Raw genomic sequence first — 20251 nt, 5'->3', positions numbered from 1 at the left:
TGAACTGAACCGAACTGAAAGCATCATATCTTTACAAGTTAGCTTTCTTCTGAACTTCCAGTTTTGGATGTTGGTTTTTACAAGCACTTTCACATTCTGTTACTATTTTCCAATAACCATTTAAACAAGTGGTGACTACACACTAGCATGCATAAAAGCCACCTGAAATGTTTCACAGAAATTTAGATTTCTGACTCTACTCCCAGATAATGTGATTTAGTATGTCTGTGGTGGGGATCTACAATACACATTCTGAATAAATACCATCTCATTTTGATACAGATGATCCACACAAGAGACTCTGAGGAACACTGATCTATGTTATACATTCTCTTTTCAACATCTAACTTATTCAGGTCTCAACACCATCACCAAAAGAATTTAATCAACATCTATAGAAAATACCACCCAACAATAAGCAGAATACTTTTCGAGCACCCAGAGAACATTTAACAAGACACACTATATCTTAGGGCCATAAAATAAACCTCAAGAGACTTAAAAGAAGTGAAATCATAAGTGTTTTCTCTGACAACAAACTAAAAATCAGTAACAGGAAGGACAATAGGAAATTTTCAAGACACTTAAAGACAAAACAACACCCTATCTTTCCATTAAATAGTAGAGGAAAGAACACTCCCAAACAGTCTATGAAGCCAGTACGACCTTGATACTAAAGCCAAATAGAGTAGGAAAAAAACAAAACAAAACAAAGGAAAAAAAAAAAAAAGAACACTACAGACCACTATCCCTCATAAACAGAGATGCAAAAATTCTTAACATGGTCTCAAGAAATCTACAAAAAAAAAAAAAAAATTCTAGATTAGAAAGTGAATTTAACAAGACTGTAGAGTATAACATCAAAATACAGAAATAAACCACTAATCTATGAAAAAGGAGGCAAGAGTATAGGATAGAGAAAGGAGCAGTCTCTTCAATAAGTGCTGCTGGGAAAACTAGACTGCTACATGTAAAACAATAAGATTACAACATTTCCTCGCATCATATACAAAAATAAACTAAAAATGGATTAACGATCTAATTGTAAGACCTGAATCATACAACTCCTAGAAAAGAACATTCTTTAACATAAATTGTAACAATATTTTCTTGGATCTGTCTACTAAGGCAAAAATAAATAAATGGGACCTAATTAAACTTAAAAGCCTTTGCACACTAAAGGAAACCATCAACAAAATGAAACAACAACCTACAGAATGGAAGAAAATATTTGCAAACAATGCAACCAACAAGGACTTAATTTCCAAAATATGCAAACAATCCATACAACTCAGTATCAACAAAACAACTCAGTGAAAAAATAAGCAGAAGACCTGAATAGATATTTTTCCAAAGAAGACATAAAACTGGCTAACAGGCACAAGAAAAGATGCTCAACATCACTAATTATTAGAGAAAGGCAAATCAAAAACCTCAGCGAGACATCACCTCACACCTGTGAGAATGACTATTCTCAAAAAGCCTACAAATAACAAATGCTAGAGAGAATGTGGAGACAAGGGAACCTTCTTATACAATTGGTGGGAATTTAAATTGGTGAAGCCACTACAGAAAACAGTATGGATGTTCCTTTAAAAAATACAAAAGAGCTGCCATATAATCTAGCAACTTAACTCCTGGGCATATATATCCAGAGGAAACCATAATCTGAAAAGACACATGCATCCCAATGTTCAACAAGGCACTATTTACAATAGCCAAGATATGGAAGCCACCTAAATGTCCATCAACATACTGAATGGTTAAAGAAGATATGGTATATACACACAATGGAATACTACTCAGCCATAAAAAAAGAATGAAATAATGCTATTTGAAGCAACATGGATGGAACTAGAGATTATCATACTAAGTGAAGTAAGTGAGAAAGAAAAAGACAAATACCATAGATATCACTTATACATGGAATCTAAAGTGTGACACAAACCAATTTATCTAAGAAACAGACTCACAGATAGAGAAAACAAACTTATGGTTATCAAAGAGGGAAGAGGTTGGGGGAGATATAAATTAGGAATTTGGGATTAGCAGATACAAACTACTATATATAAAATAGATAAATAACAATGTGCTACTGTATAGCACCAGGAACTATATTCAAAATCCTATAATAAATCATAATGGAAAAGAATATGCATGTATATGTATAACTGAATCACTTTGCTGTATGCTAGAAATTAACACACTGTAAATCAACTATATTCAATAAAATAAAATAAAAATAATAATAAAACAAACCAGTGGTTACCAGTGGAATGAGGGAATGGGGGAGGAGCAAGTTAGGTATAAGGGATTAAAAGATACAAACTACTACGTATAAAATAGATAAGCAACAAGGATGCATTGAACAGTACAGGAAATTAGACCCATAATCTTGTAATAACCTTAACGGAATATAATTTGCAAAAAAAAAGAATCAACATGCTGTACACCTGAAACTAATATAATAGTAATACTGTAAATCAACTATACTTCAATTTTTAAAAAAAGAATTTGAAGTTTCTCCTAAATTTGTATCACTTTCGCATCACCATAGCCCTAACCCTAACCTGAACTATCTTAAATCAGGGACCATCTGTATCTACGTATAAATCTAACAAAACAGGTACAGGATTTGTATGCTGCAGAAAAAGAAACACTCTAAATATATGAACATATACAAATGGCTACCAAATACAGCAATCAATTTAGGCAAAGATTATCAATGCTAAAACCATTGAGGAAAGACAGCTAAAGGACAGATGTTCACACAGTCTCCTAGAATCACCTCACAGATCAGTTCTAAATTAGTAAGAAGAAATGGCACCTTTACAATGGAGAGAATATGAAGATCACCAGCTTAACCAAAGAAATTAACAATCACCAATAATTGGAGGAACTGATGTTATACGCATCCTAATACAATGTAGTGGGAAGTACATATTGACAATGTTGTATTCCTGCTAAAAATGTTTACCTCAACCAGACATAGTCCAATTCAGAATGCTGGACTTTCTACAAGTCAACAGTATTCATACAAAAAAAATAACTATGTCATGAAAACAAACAAAAAAAAACACCTGAGGATCACTGTAAAATAAAGAGGCTAAAAGAAAAACTAAAAGGAATTTGTGAACCTTGACTGGATATGGGGTAAGGAGGAATAGAAAAATAGTCATAAGAGACATTTTTTTGACAACTGGATTAATATAAATATGGACTGTATTTTGGGTGACATTAATGAATTAAGGTCATGTTTTTCAGTTGCAATAATGGTTTTATGGTTATCTAGAATGTGACTCTTGGGAGATTCATATTGAATTCTTTTATAGGGGAAGTGTTATGATGTCTGCAACTCAATTTAAACTGGCTCAACAAAACAAATGCATATACGTAGACCCAGCTATATATATAGATGTAGATAAAGTAAAGCAAAGGTAGTTAAAAACATTCACTGGGAATCTAGATGAACAGTACAGGGGTATTTATTATGCCACTTTTTCACCTTTCTAATAGATGAGCAAACAATTCTTAAATAAAAGTCTGGGTAAAATTTAATTTAACATGCTAACATTTGACAAAACCATAAAATATTAAAGTGTGAATATCCTATGACCCAGAGATGCACTTCTCCAAATCTCCCCCTAGAGAAATGCTCACTCACATGCACAGGAAAGAATATACGAAGGTGACAGGATGTATATGATTATGTAGGTTTATACTCTACAAAACTGTAACCTCACTTTGCAAAGAGATGATCTCCCTTGCAGGCTTCGATGAAGCAAGCCACCATGTTCGGAGGCCCACATGGCAAGATATTGAGGACAACTCTTGGAGCCAAGGGCAGCCAACAGGCAACAATCTGAACATCAAACCTTCAGCCTTAGAGCTACAAGAAACTGATTTCTGCCAACAACCACATGTGAGCCTGGAAGCAGATCCTTTACTAATCAAGTTTCAGATGAAACAGCAGCCCCAAGGGACACCTAGAGCCTTAGGTGCAACCCTAAAGAGCCTTAAACAGAAAACCCAGCTAAGCCATACCTGAACTCCTAACCCACAGAAACTGTGAGGTAACAAATGTATGTTGTTTTAAGTTTATGGTAACATGATTATGCAACAACAGAAAGCCAGCATACCACAGCTTCATGAGTATTCACATATTCATATATAGATTCACAACAAATGCATTGAACACAGACAGGCATCTAAATAAACACCCATATTTAAAAGACTACTCAAGTGAGATGGCAGAGAGAATGAATACACAAGAAAATAGGTAAGTGATAGAAGGCAGCCAGTGGGAAAGAAAATCAGCAGCTGAAGGAGTTAACAGATCTGAAATAAATGATTTCTGAAGAAATACATTATTAGTGTTTGTCTTTATAAAAAATAATACAATAAACATTTATGAGTCAATGTACTTTGCTTACCCAACTCATAACTTGAAGAAATCTCTGTGGATAGAACACATTTTCCACATCTAATAAAGTAAGATAAGACTGAACTGCATAAAGTCTTAATTGCTGATTTTCTGTTTCATCATCAAAACCTACAAAGGAATTGATATAACATTTTAATTTCCATTAAATTCTCCAAGGACTCTGTAATAAAAACATTTAATTTTAAAATCTTTGCAGAATGCAATAGTTTACTAACCTTCTGCTAGCAGTCTCAGAAAGTTATTGGGAATATCAGGATGCATCACATCTCCTCCCACTGAAAATACAGCATTCATTGTCTGAATAAACCACGCATTATCAGGAGCATATGTGTCCACAGTGTTAAGAACAAGTACATTTCCAAATGCCACTTATTAAAATTACCCTTTCTGAATCAATCTTTAAAAAAATAACCCTCAATTCATCCCAGTTTGGCATTTATAATTTTAACTTCTGCCAATAAATTTTTCTATACCCTAGCTTTGTGCAAAATAGGTGCTCACTAAAGCTTATTTAGTAAACTTAGTAAACCAGTTTATGGTGCTTTATCTAGCACCGTATCTTAGACATAATAGGCACTCAATTAAATGTGAAATAACTGAAAGAAATATTCCAGTTGACTGTGGACAAATACATAATGGAAAATGATATGCACTTCAGAGAGGTTAAGTGTTGTGATATGTCTTTCTGAACAATTGTTTACCCTCTTTTCTAATCTGCTCCTCTTCAGTTCTAAAATTCCACCATTCTGCTAGCCAGGGCTATAGCCCTGGCCAGGACAAAACTATACCTAAGCATTCAACTGACATTACTCATTCATTCATTCAATCTTAAACAACAAACATCTTAAAAAGAATGTTGAGTGACCTTGGGGCCTGTAAAGTTTGTCTGACTCTTTAAAAACAAATGTGAAGAAAAGTAACATGTAAATGGAGTTTGTGACCATTCCCAGTATAAATAATCATGTAAAGGCTAAACTTTAGCATACTGATATCCTCACCAATCTCCCCCAAACAAGAACTTTTACTCAGGAAAGAAACTGAGTAGGAAGTAAAGTCAAAGACAAGAAGGGATAAAAGAAGAATCAGAGATTCCTGTATACTCCTGCTGATAATACTGCCCAGTGGAATAAAAAGAACCAGGAAAAAAGTCATCCCCCAGAAAGTCTACACAACTTTTTTGTTTCTGATAATAAGAAAGGCTTGAACGTCAGGAATGGTTATTGCTGGGCCTCTGAACTTAACCTACAAGTGACTATGTCTATACCAATCATTTTAAAGTCACTGTGTAACACACTGCTATATTTAAAATGGATAACCAATAAAAAACTATTGTATAGCACATGGAACTCTACTCAATGTTATGTGCCAGCCTTGATGTGATGGGGGTTTGGGGGAGAATGGATACATGTATATATATGACTGAGTCCCTTCAGTGTTCACCTGAAACTATCACAACACTGTTAATCAGCTCTACCTCAACACAAAATGTTTTTGGTGACCAAAAACTTCAGTTAAAAAAAAGGAAAAACATTTAGTTTTTGAAAAATAAAATCACTGTGTAACTAAAAAGTGTTTTATGACTCATGGCCCAAAAGATATTTCTCAGCCAGCTCAGCTATTTTTCCAACCAAATTGACGATAATATATTCTTCTTTGCTCTGATGTAAATATTCAAGCATTTTCTGGACAATCACTGTTATATTCTGTGCATTAGTAATTCTGTAAAGAAGTTCCAGAGTCTATTCAAGAAAGAAAAACAAAAGCAGTGTTATAAAACTATGCATAATAACACCAATAAATACTGTAAAATAAAGGTTTATACCCCGCTTTGATTCCTGGGTTGGGAAGATCCCCTGGAGAAGGGGTAGGCTACCCACTCCAGTATTCTTGGGCTTCCCTGGTGGTTCAGCTGGTAAACAATCCATCTGCAATATGGAAAACCTGGGTTCGATCCCTGGGTTAGAAAGATCCCCTGGAAAAGAGAAAGGCTACCCACTCCAGTATTCTGGCCTAGAGAATTCTATTGACAGTACTGTCCATAGGGTCGCAAACAGTTGGACACGACTGAGCAACTTTCACTTTCAAAGGTTTATAACAGTTGATTCTTCCACTTTTATGTAGCTCTACTGGGCAGTTAAGAGAAATACACATTTTAACCAGAATAGAACTTTAGAAAGGTAAAACCATTGTTAAAAAAAAAGGAATTATAATCAATTCAAAAGTCTAAAACCCTTCAACTGATAATTATGATCTGACATCTCTACATGACAGGCCATGCAAACACCAAAAAGTTAAAAGGTTTATAATCTATTTTCCAAAAATATAACAGCTTCTTCAGTTCAATTCAGTTCAGTCACTCAGTCATGTCCGACTCTTTGCAACCCCATGGACTGCAGCACGGCAGGCCTCCCGGTCCATCACCAACTCCTGAAGTTTACCCAAACTCATGTCCATTGAGTCAGTGATGTCATCTCATCCTCTGTCATCCCTCTCTCCCGCCTAATCATTTCCCAGCATCAGGGTCTTTTCAAATGAGTCAGCTCTTCGTATCGGTGGCCATAGTATTGGAACTTCAGCTTCAACATTAGTCCTTCCAATGAGCGCTCAGGACTGATCTCCTTTAGGATGGACTGGTTGGATCACCTTGCAGTCCAAGGGACTCTCAAGAGTCTTCTCCAACACCACACTTCAAAAGCATCAATTCTTCAGTGTTCAGCTTTCTTTACAGTCCAAGTCTCACATCCATACATGACTTCTGGAAAAACCAGTCTTGATAGACGGACCTTTGTTGGCAAAGTAATGTCTCTGCTATTTAATATGCTGTCTAGGTTGGTCATAACTTTCCTTCCAAGCAGTAAGCGTCTAAGCCTACATTACACATGCCTGCGTACTATGCATGTGGGTGTGTTTGTGAGTACATACATACATATACAAAAATCCAGTCTTGCAAAATGCTTTTCCATACTTCCTAAACAGAAAAGTGCACTTGAGTGGATCTGTCAGCTAAAGGCAAATGGTCTCTCATGGATGGATAAGGTAGCGCAAGCACTTCAAAGAGCAGCAAGGCCTATGTTCAGAATCTCAGGTATCATGGAAGAACTGCTTTACGGTTTTCTCAGTGCTGAGTAATACACCTCTTGCTGCCTCAAGTAAGATGAAGGAAAACCAGTACCAGAGTAAACTCCCATTTGCCTAGCTTTCTGAGGCCCTACATTAAGGTTCCACAAATATCATAGTTTCCAGAAATCAGTATGAAACAAAGGGCAACAATAAGAAAGCATCCTTTACTAGCATTTCAGAATCAAAAATATTAGCTGTAAGAGAATTTCTATATACCCTACTTGTTAAATCTGTTCAGATTTCTTTAGGGTTCTTCCTAATTTTTCAATCCTTATACCCAGGACTTCAAGTACAAAGGATAACAGATTTTGAGTTTTTTTTTTAAACTGTTCCAGTTAATCCTTAACACCATTTAAAATCTATAAATACATAGATCCCCCATCACTAGCTTTCCACTTATAAAGCTGCTTCAGACATCCTTCCTGTAGGCTCTGTAAGTCATGTATTTTAAGATAATCTACACCAAATTTAATTCCTACTCTAAGACTATGAAACTTAGCATTTCCAGGACTGAATGGGGCATGGTATTAGGAATTGCATGGCAGAAGGTCTTTTCTATTAACTCCTTCATGCTTTCTTTTTTCCTGTTATGAAAGAAAGGTAATACAATCAGGTAAAAGAGAATCCCAGACCCAAGCAACAGGTCACTCCATACCCCAGGACCAAAGCTCTTGCCACATAATTACTGATGGAGGTTAGAAATGGCAGTGGAGTTGAGGAAACAGTACCACAGTGCATTCTTTGGGCACCACTGATACCCAGTTCCTTTCCCAAAGAATGCAAACTACTTTTCTCACTGCAGACCAGACCTGATAATTTTAGAAGTTGTCTGTTTCTCTTTAACTTTCATTTTAAAATTAAATCCCAATAATTAAGCACAGAACTAAGAAAACTGTACCCAAGTCAACCCTGTTCAACATACTACTTAACCACGCAAAGAAAAGGCATGCTCTGTATCCATTCAAAGTAGAAGAGTCATATAATTATTTGTTACTGTCCCTTGGCATCTTTGCATTTTTCTACGATCTCTACACATAGAAATTATCCATAAACTTTCTGGATTCATTCAAGGCAGGTAACAATTTTTTAGAATATCAAAAATATGAATCCAAACTATATATGCATATATATTGCATATATGTAGATGGCAATTTCTCAGAAACATTATTTCAAAAATAGTACCTTTAGAATTCAACATTCACAATCTTATTTTTGTAAAATTATAATTATTCAATGTAATAATGTTCTTTCAATAAACTTTTAATTCAGTGCTTTTAAATAATTTAATGTTTACTAGAATTTATCTTTTTATCTTCATTATTTTTAAAATCAAAAATAAAACAATCACTCTTCTTAATTAGGTCCCAAACCATTTTAAATGAAGGTATAGAATCATGTCTCTACATGAGAATTACCAGATCTAACTAGAACACCCAAGCAGATACTGAAGCAATTTTATTAAAGGAAAAAGTTGAAAAAAATTAAGTAGATTTATACACCTTTCCTTCCAAGAAGTTCAAAACAGTTGAGGGATATCTTTACTAATTCTTTTTATCGTTTTTGGCCACACCATGCAGCATGTAGGATCTTAACTCCCTGAGCAGAGACTGAACTTGTGCCGCTGCAGCAGCAGCATGGAGTCCCAACCACTGAAACACCAGGGAAGTCCCTATCTTTATTAATCCTATCAACATTCTTACAGGTTCAATAACAAATAAAGTAGCCCATTTTACACATGTTAAGGAAAATAATGAAAAAAATAATTATCCTAAATTATGTCTTAAAATTATACTAATAGGAAGAACTGGAAATAGAATTCTGGCCTTCTATTGATACACTCATTGGACCAATAAGATATTAAGGAATCCTATACAGGTGTGTGCATGCATGTGTGCTGTCGCTTCAGTTGTGCCCGACTCTTTGCAACCCTATGGACTGTAGCCTGCCAGACTCCTCTGTCCACGGGATTCTCCAGGTAAGAATACTGGAGTGGGTTGCCGTGTCCTCCTCTGGGGGATCTTCCTGACCCAGGATCGAACTCATGTCTCTTATGTCTCCTGCACTGGCAGGGGGGGTTCTTTACCATTAGCACCACCTAGTTACACCTTCCTCACTTCTCCAACTCACAATTTAAAACCATTCTTGTGGTTATTGGTACAAGTACTTTTTAGAAAAGTCCCTGAAACTTCAGTAGAAAAAATAAAATGCATTCAAAAGTTAAAATACACACATGTGCACATGCCCATAATTTTAATTGTTCTCTGTAAAACCAACAAAATGTTTAAAAATTGTAACATTTCACATATACTACTCAAAATACCAGTTTACCTCTCTTTTAATAATGGGATCAGGATGATCTAAGCATTCAATTATTGTCATCTGATGTTGAAGAGCAAGAGTGGGATCCTGTTGGATAACATAAGTAAGAGCCTTCAGTCCTAGAAACAAAGATTAAATAACATAAAGTGACTTAAAACAAATATTCAGCAAATTTCAAAAAGCTCTCTTAGTAAATTCCATCAAAAGAACCAATCATCTTACCTAAATATTTGAGATTTATTTTAGGTGACAGAACAAACTTTCCAATGCATTTGGCAGCCTTCTCAAGCAATTCCGATTTAGGATAAATAGAATAGACTGTATGTACACATTCAAACAGAATAGCTAGAAAAATAAAATATTATAACTTCAGAGATCATATTAAGCCATAATAAAAATATATCTGTGTAGAACTCTTAACAAAACAAACTAATCAGAAGGTCAGTTTTAGTCAAAAATCTTATGGAAATTTTTCAAAGATAAGAATTTTACTATTTTCAGGCTTTATACGTTGTTAGGATTATGTTGCCACAGTACAATTTAGAGAGAACTATATATATTAAAAGATAAGAATGATATATTCATCCACGCAACAAGTCTTTTCTGAAACCTCCTATGAGTCAGACATCGTTCTACTAGTATGAATACAGCAGAGACAAAAACCCTTACCCTCGAGGAACTCACATTCTAATGGGCACATAAGTAATATATTCATTACTCCTATATAAATAGATACTTCCAACACTCCTTGAATACTTCAAAATAAGTTATTCTCAGGCAGTTTCTACCACTTTTACACAGAAACTGGATATATAGTTTATTTCAATGTGGTTTAGTTCAATATAATCATTTTAGAGTGCTCTAGCATTTATTTCAAAATTTTTATACTCAAAACTCAAGTCATTTTTTAAAAATTAACTTAAAAATTAACCTCCAAGGTTATAGAAAATCTACTGAACATCTTGATAGTCTTCAAATTTGATTTTCTAGTCTCATCAAAGATCTGGTAACTATAATAGATGATCAAAATGGACACTAAAATATTTTTCAAACTCTCTTAAAGATCAAGAGTCAAAGAGCTGGAGCTTGGTCATGGTAAAGAAGAATCATTTAGGCACCATTAAACAAAAATAAGCAGACTTCAAAACTGTTCAACTACACAAGAGTTGAGGGCTTCCCTGGTTGCTTAGACAGTAAAGAATCTGCCTGCAATGCAGGAGACTCTGGTTCAATCCCTGTGCCGGGAAAATCCCCTGGAGAAGGGAATGGCAACCCACCCCAGTATTTTTGCCCTGGAGAATTCATCCCATGGTCAGAGGAGCCTGGTAGGCTACAGTCCATTGGGTCACAAAGAGTCAGACACAACTGAGCAACTAACACACACGGTTGAAGCATATCATATCTTTGAAAGAATCACTCCTGCTCTTTTTCCAAAAGTTTAAAACACAATAATCAAACATTTATTCATATACAAGATATAAAATAGAGCCTGAATATTCAACTAGCTATGTTTTTTACACTGCTAAGTTGCCTATCAACTGATACACATAAACATTTTGGGTAAAAACTTTTTAAAAAATAAATATTTTCTAAATAAGGAGAGAGGAGAAATTGGAAATAAGCATTTTTAAGAAATAAACATCTTTTTAAAAAGTGAATCGACTTTAATTAAAGGAAAACCTATAAAGTCAACTGAACCTAAAAAGATGTTTACAGATATTATGCTGTAAAGTCTTTACTCTGTGCTATGAAAAAAAGTTGACTTTGGACTTCCCCAGTGGCTCAGTGGTAAAGCATCTGCCTATCAAACCCCTGGCCCAGGAAGACTAAGAACAACTGCAGAACAACTAAGCCCCTGCACCACAACTATTGAGCCTGTGCTCCAGAGCCCAGGACCTGTAACTACTGAGCCCAAGTGCCCCAACTACTGAAGCCCACGCACCCTAGAGCCTGTGCTCCCCAACAAGGGAAGCCACCACAATCATCAGCCCTCCCACCACAACTAAAGAACAGTCCTCACTCCCAGCAACTAGATAAAAGCCCTCACAGCAATAAAGACCCAGCATAGCCAAAATAATAAATAAAATTCTTTTTTTTAATAGATGTGTTTTCAAAGAAAATTTTTTTTAAAGTTGACTTTATGACTTCATGAAGTAAACAGAGAAATTCTTGGTCAATTAACTAATCAACTAAGGCAGGAGTAGGCAAAATACCACTAAACCCAGCTTTCAGCCTATCTTTGTAAACTGTGAACTAAGGATGATTTTTATAATTTTTTGAGATATAACTGATATATAAAAGTATTAGTTTTAGGGGTACAATTACATTTTTAAAGGTTAAAAAAAAGGAGAATATATGCAGAAACCTATATGACCTACACAAAACCTAAAAGAACTGCTAGTTTAGGTATAGAATAAAATTAATAGTTCAAAAATTACACTTATTAGTCAAGTTAGGCATAAATGAACTCAAATAAAAATAGGCTTTTAAATTATTTTTAAATGATTTAGAGGTTAAGACTGTTTATACTCCAACTCTACAAAAGTCTAAGTCCACAGATAAAAAAGCAGTCACTTCACTGTCTCCTCACTGCAGTGGTTAAAACAAAAGTGCCTCTGAGGACTTCTAAAGGAAAAAATGCAATGTGGAGCTTTGCTTACTCCTCCACAGCAACCCAGGTCCTAACCAAATCATTAAGTAAAAATTACCAAATTAATAATGTTCTAACATTTGTGATACACTGTGGCTTTATCATAGATATTCTGGGTAGGATTATGCACAAAATTTGAAGAAGTTCTACTGATTACTCTAGCCTTCAGACTAGATTTTACTTTCATTTTAAATAAGTTATCTACTGTCACCACTCTGGCAAGGAGATGGGGGTACCAACCAATGAGGATGGCAGCCCAGTTTCTCCATTCTGCCTCCTTTAACACTTGGAATGTCAGGGGCACCCTGGTACTGCTCCCAATGTGACCTGTACTGGGAACAAGGGGGTGGCTCTAGTGTAACTGAACAGTAGTAAAAAGCCCTATCACTCCACCAAGTTTCCTCTACCACCACCCCAGGAAAGATGGGAGGGGTACCTCATTGTTCTCTGTTCCTTGATGATGTAAAACCCAGGCTTCCCACATCATCTCCACTGGCAATGCCAGGGAGGGTCCCTCTTGACACACGACAGGGATCAAACTGCAGCTGCCCTCTTGGTCTTCACCACTTGGGGCACCTCATTACACCTGATGAGGACGGAAATCTTGATTCTTCATTCAGCCTTTGCTGCTCTGGGTAGTCCATAGTTTTTTCTACGTGGTGCTTGACTGCAATAGAAAAACTATTGTCTAAAAGTTTTCCATCTTACTACTGCTAAGTCTGCTAAGTCACTTCAGTCGTGTCCAACTCTGTGTGACCCCATCCCTGGGATTCCCCAGGCAAGAACACTGGAGTGGGTTGCCATTTCCTTCTCCATTGAATAAAAGTCAAAGTGAAAGTGAAGTCGCTCAGTCATGTCCGACTCTTCGCGACCCCATGGACTGCAGCCTATCAGGCTCCTCCATCCATGGGATTTTCCAGGCAAGAGTACAGGAGTGGGGTGCCACTGCCTTCTCCGTTCCATCTTGCTAGTCTGCCCTTTTTGCCTGAGTCCTCTGGCTAGAGAGTAGGCTTTTCTCAGACCATTTTTGTCTGCACCTGTTGGCATTTTCAGACTGCGGGGTCTCCAGTACCCAGTCTGGGGCATACAAGGCAAAAAGAAAACCCAGGGTACTAACCTTGGAGTCATTCCTAACATGCCAATGTGCCTAATCAGTCTACCTTCATTTATCCATGTTTCAGAGTCTCATGTGTTTATTTTACATATAACGTTCAGAGTTTTGTTTTTTTTTTTTTAATTCATCTGTATTTGTTACAACTTTTTAAAGCAGAATGTGACTTGAGCACTACATTTCCATTCACAAAACTTGCTCCAAGTTACTTTTCCAGCGGCTTTACAACATGCCTGAGCAGGCTTATAAGTTTGCTACTCTAAACAATATTTTTCTTTGGAAAACAAGCCCTATGTACGGACAGTGAATCCAATCAAGTTGGTTCAGCTTAACACACTAACTTCTAGAGGCCTGGCACATGCAGTCATAACTATGTGTACTTAGTGGGTAGAGTGGAAAAGGCAATGGCTCCCCCTCCAGTGTTCTTGCCTGGAGAATCCCAGGGACAGGGGAGTCTGGTGGGCTGCCGTCTATGGGGTCGCACAGAGTCAGACACGACTGAAGCAACTTAGCAGCAGTGGGTAGAGTACACCTAAAGTACTTCTATCTACTTTCAATGGTTCTATCCTTTGTATTTCATTTTATATTATCTCCCAGTTTAGTAAATAGTTTACTAAAAATGTCCTTCTCATCTTATCAGTTTCCTGCTCAAAACTATTCCACATCTCCATATTTACAGAGTATAAAATCCAAACTCCTATGGCTGCCATAGGAGGATGTCTGCAATATACCCTTCCCACTGCTCCCCCTATTAACTGTCCAGTCAAGCTGGCAAGTCACTGTTTCTGAAACAGTGGGGGGTTTTAAACACCCCCACTTCTGCACCTTCTTTCATGTTCCCGTTGCCTAGAACTGCTTTTAACCTCCTTTCCAGCTATCTCAATCCTATCTTTCAAGGTCCTATTACATCAATAAATCTTTAGGTGCCCTGAAGCCCACAGTGATCTTAACCACCTCTGGAATCCTATAATATTTATTCCCTTTACCTCCCCCTTTGCATTCTGCCTTATACTGGTATTATGCCTTCTTAAATAAGTTATCTCCTCCATTATACTGTAAATTCCTTGAAGGCAAAGCTTACATTTTATACTTCCTCATATCCTCTATATCACTTTACAATGCCTGGCACATAGTAGATACACTCAAATCATATTTCTTGATTTGACACTAAGGTAAGTTATAATAATGAAACTTTAATTTAAATATGGTTTGGAAAGTATTAAGACTGAAACCCAATGAGATAACTGATCAAAAGTAAAATAACTTTTCTCTTCTATTAATTCAATTAAAACATATCACTCACTGATTAACCCAGTGCCAGATACTGGGATATGCTAGCCAATAAGACAGAGACATTCCAGCCCTTATGAAGTTTATAACTTAATATTCATATGTTTAAGCAATATTTACATTAAGTTTATTAGAGAATACTCTACCACTGATAAATGTAAGCTATAAACTGTATCAGTACAAATTTGGGGGGAAATGCAGAACAAACAGAAGTAAATAAAGGAAAAAAGAAAACAACAGAAACTAAGTTTCTCTGGCAAGGTTAAACACTGGACTGACAGACTACAAAGAAACAAACTGTTAGCACTGGTCTCCTCAATCTTAATAAAAGAAGGATGTCCTAATGGAGAACATTAAAAACTATTTCCTCAGGTATACAATATTCTCTAAATCAAGAGGAACAGGTAACAGCAGTTATCTACAGGAGTGGGTGAGAAGGGTTGAAGGGACACTTTTGTTCACTCTATACCCTTTCGTACCTTTTGATTTCTGAACCATGTGCATATATTACCTATCCAATAAAATAATTATATCTCAAACAAAGCCTTTTAATTTACTTTAGCTGCCTGGAAAAATTCTGACACTACTTTGGATTATTCCGACAGCTCCTAGCCAAACCACCTGCCTCAATAAGGATCATCCTTATCTCTGGTGCCTTATTCTTCTCATTGCATAAGAAGATCCTGTGTGTGTGCTAAGTCGCTGTCATGTCTGATTCTTTGCAACCCTATGGACTGTAGCCCGCCAGGCTCCTCTGTCCATGGAGTTCTCCAGAACCCAGGAGTGGGTTGCCACGCCCTCCTCCAGGGGATCTTCCCGACCCTAGGATCGAACCTGCAGCCTCTTACATCTCCTACGTTGGCAGGCGGGTTCTTTACCACTAGCGCCACCTGGTAAGTTCCAGTAAGATCCTAGATGACATCAACTGTTCATTATACTATACACTTAGAAGGGCAGGGCCTGTGTCTACCTTATTTTTCCTTTAATTTCCCACAGTTAGCAGGGAGGAACACGTAAGTAAATCAACTCTTTCCTCAACTTGTATCTAGTTTAAAAATTAAGCTTTTGTTTTGTAGGAATTCAATAAATACTGGTTGAACAAATGAACACCATGCTTGTTACCTTAACTACCATTTATACATGCAAAACATAAATCTATCCTTCAAAATTTACTATCCCAATTCACTACCATATACACTACTTTTCTATACTAGTCTTACAGATGCAATCCTTTCTTCAATTTTATTACAGTTAAAACTGGTTCAACTTCTGCCCTCTAATTTTCTCTACATTTCTACAACCATTATTCTTTAAGATTTGCAGTTTATCATTGCCTGAAAGAACAAATACTCCTCTCTATCCCCTATTTCATGGTATTTCACCAGATTAAGAAATGACTTCTCATTTGAGTTACATGTCTCAATACCTCTTCTACTGCTCATCTCCATAGCAGGCAAAATTCAAACTGTTTCACTTCTATCACTTAAATATCTCAAAATATCCCACTTTCTTCAATAAGCTTTCTCAAGCTGATCAATAAAGAACTAAGAGTTCTTCCCTCAGGCTATTAAGACTGGTTACCTTTCTCAGTTCTTCTCCCTCCTCCCCCATTTTACTCTTGTTTCTTATCACTAAAAGACTTTTAAAAATTGTATTTAACATAAATAGCTGCTGTCTCTTCATTATAAAGTTCATTATTCCACATCTATATATTCTTATCTATCTCAACTTCAAACTTTAGTTGTCTTAAGTATCACTTTTTCAGAAAAGCCTTCCTCATCCTTCCCCTCATGGAAGAATAGCTGCTATATGCTCCACAGTACCCTGTAATTTGCCTCTATAACATTCATAGTACCTGTCCCTTTCCATCTCTCTAGGCTAGGAGCTCAATGATAAGACGGTTTTGTTCACAATTGTATTCCAAGCATCTTGCACAAGGCCTAGTAAATAATAAAACCTCAAATATTTGGTGACTAGATGACTGATTGCTTTATTTGAAAACTGTTTTCTTAAGTATGGAATAGATCTACTGGGTTATCTTCACTGTCAGATGCTTGACTGATGAACATTTTCAATAAATAGACAATTTCTCTTTAAAAATGAAGTCTTTAAAAGAGAGGCAATTATAATAGTTAATTTATGTCAACATTTAAAACAATGCCATAATTTCAAATTATTGTTATTAGTTATTCAATACTTTCAATGAAAATTAATAACCCAAAACCACCTTAAAAATTAACATTTAAAATTTACTGGAATTCACAGTATTCTAACACAGATTTAGCTATAATACTGAAAACATTATTACAGCAGCATTTACACAAATATTACCTACCATATGTGACATTGTGATTTAACTCAGCTCTTCGTAAGGATTCATCAAGAACATCATACATTAATTCACTTGTCCTGTTTAAAAGATATTTTATTTGCAGTAGAATTATAGTATTATAACCCAATAAAACATAGTTTTTCAAACTTCTCTCTCTTTAAAACTGAGGATCTACAGAAAAGAAGTGAAAGAAATTCATTTTATGAAGTTACAGGAATTTCACTTCTTAAATATTCCACTTTCACTTTTAAGAGTTTAACCTTCTGCTTTATCAAAGCTGACTAGCCAATGAGGAAAGTCAATCAACTCTTTCCTCAATCTGTACCTACTTTAAATATGGCTTTTCATGTGATTGAACACTCTATCTTTTATCATTTTCTTTGTAATATATTTCTATCTGTTTAAAGTTACTATAGTAATACTTCACATATCCAGATTATTCCAGACAGTATATTATATGTATTTTAAATACTTTGTTTTTTTAAAAAATATTCAAGTATCAGTCTTTCTTTGAGCAGCAGTAGGTTCTTCAGAAAGAAAATTTTAACTTTCATTTATGTTAAATATAAAGAAATTGTATTTTTATGAAATTAACAAATTAATACCATTCTATGTCTCTATGGTCAGAGATTACAATTACAGTAACTGAGTTGAGATAGAAACTATACAAAAATGCAGTGCCTTATAGACCCCTAGCACTCTGCCACTACACCTTTTCTCCAGGGAAAAGTCCTCTCTAAAAGGCCAATGGTGAAAAATATGGCTTCTCAGCTGATATTTTTGTATGTTTTATAAAATCAAAAAGCACTAATAGAACCATCAATAGCACCATCAACAAAGAAATACACAGTAGTTTCTTGTAGAAAAACTATACTACAAAACAAAAAGATCAAAATAATCTTGGGCTATGCAAATTATTTATCATGTATGTTACAAGTTTCCGAGAAAATTTCTTCTTTTTTAAAAAAATATACAGCTATAAAACTCAATTTGAAGTGCATGTACTTTTATTGCACCTTAACTGAAGTATACATATCAACTGAGAATTCAGAACCATATTTTAAAATCCCTCATTTTATTATATAAGCATTTCTTCCAAAGACAACAATCATATAGTAGACATTATAAATATTCCCCCCCGAAAAAAAATCTGGTAATACTACACTTAAGATTACAGTATAATTTCCCAATTTTAAAAGCCAATGTAGGAGTTATAATTAACCACACAAAATGTGGAAACATTTGCAGACATGATGGAGCTAAATGTTAATAACCTAAAAAGCAGGTTGTGATATAAAACACAAGAAAATATTCAAATAGATATAAAAGACCATAAATGTAAGACTTTTCCAGTAAATTAATACTTACAATTAAATATATTAGAATCCTGTTATAAAATAGCAGTTTTACTTTGCCACATTGAGCATAGCATGTCTTAAGAAATACATGTTAACATAAAATCTCATTAGAGTTGGGACAAAAAAGGAGAAAACATTCTAATGTCCGTAACACTGTAAAAGAGATATATTCTTTACTCATTTAATTAAGTCTAATTTCTATTCAACTGAGCTCTCTGAACTCTGTAAACATATTCATTTTTGTATGTATTCTCCAAATTCATCCTTGAAGGAAAGGAGGACAATAATGAGTTAACTAATTTAGTAAATTCACTAATGCCTACAAAGTAACTTTCTGACAACATATGATGGCATTAAATCTTTTTGGACCAATGAGATCTGAATGCATTACTATGAAATTAATGGTTTTAAAACAATTCTAGTGAGCTTCAACTAGAGCTCCAAAATGGACAAACATTTCTAATGTGTGTGTCTGCTCCATCAACTTCAGGTTTTCACCCCAGGGTTCAATCAAGGTTGAGATTCATAAAGATAGAAAAAAGGAAAATAGCAATACCAAGAGTGATACAGCCCAGCTGGTGTTCATTAGGAGCTCACCAAAGATGGATTCTGACTGGAAGCTGAGAGGGCTTTACTAGGAGCAATAGCCTGGAGGACAATTTGGTAGTATGGCAAGACTAAAGAATTAGCAAAATACATGTACCTTACTGTATAAAACAAAACCGTATCTATAAAGTCAGAATCTGATTAATAATATGTTTTCAAGATAGAAACACATCAGGGACTTCAGCCAATGGTCCTTGCTCTTGAGGGGAATAAACTGAATTGCTTTCAAACAGCTCAGAAAAAAAATTTAAATAAAAATAATGTGTGCACACATGCACATACAGGCAAAGAGAGAAAGAATGATAAAGCAAATATAAATAACTGATGAATCTAGGTAGAGAGCTCCCTGTATTCTTGGAAATTTTCTGTAAGTTTAAAAAACTACAGCAAAATTAAAAGTCACAAAACATATATGTAACTGGAAAGACATGCATAAAAAGTTTCATAAAATTACTGCCTAAAAGAGTAATTCAGACAAAACGAATTGTTCCACTATAGCAATAGTGTCAGCAAACTATAGTCGGCATGCCTAATCTGGCCAGATGTCTGTTTTTATATTGGCTATAGGCTAAAATGGTTTTTACATTTTTAAATGGTTGAAAAAAGATCAAAAGAATAAAATTTCATGACACATAAAGTTTATATGAAATTCAAGTTTTAACGTCCATAAAGTTTTTTGGAACTGAGCTGTGCTCATTCATTTACACACTATCTATAGCTGCTTTTGAGCTATATACCACAGCAGAGTTAACACGTTGCAATAGACAACATAGAGCCCACAAAGTCTAAAATATTTATAATCTTGCTTTTTATTAAAAAGCTTCCCAACTCCCAAACTAGAATGATTCAGAAAGTTTCACAGAAGATATGGAGCTCCAAAGGTAACTTTTTCTGTGAGTGGACTTAGATAAGCAGAAAGCCAGGATTATCTGAACAAGCTGAATTTATACACTTCTTACAGTGGCTTACTTATCACTACTAAGTCAACTAAGCATTGGGAGAATCTGGTTTATCATGAACC

General features: G+C 35.3%; 1 protein-coding gene across 2 annotated transcripts in view; it reads right to left on the bottom strand.

The window, feature by feature from the left end:
• Positions 1-20251, bottom strand: part of AP4E1 (adaptor related protein complex 4 subunit epsilon 1) — a 68088-nt gene that overhangs the window by 29188 nt on the left and 18649 nt on the right. For both annotated transcript variants that reach the window (XM_043919245.1, XM_043919246.1), the window contains 6 exons: positions 17270-17343; positions 10106-10228; positions 9893-10002; positions 6044-6183; positions 4660-4772; positions 4434-4552 (listed from right to left, as the gene is read on the bottom strand). In XM_043919245.1, the coding sequence (XP_043775180.1) occupies positions 4434-4552; positions 4660-4772; positions 6044-6183; positions 9893-10002; positions 10106-10228; positions 17270-17343 (679 nt within the window). The remainder of the gene's footprint in view (positions 1-4433; positions 4553-4659; positions 4773-6043; positions 6184-9892; positions 10003-10105; positions 10229-17269; positions 17344-20251) is intronic.

This window comes from Cervus elaphus, chromosome 12 (assembly GCF_910594005.1).
Source record: "Cervus elaphus chromosome 12, mCerEla1.1, whole genome shotgun sequence".
NCBI classification, from domain to species: domain Eukaryota; kingdom Metazoa; phylum Chordata; class Mammalia; order Artiodactyla; family Cervidae; genus Cervus; species Cervus elaphus.
Note: the sequence above shows the minus strand (reverse complement) of the source record. Positions and strands in the feature narration are given on the sequence as shown.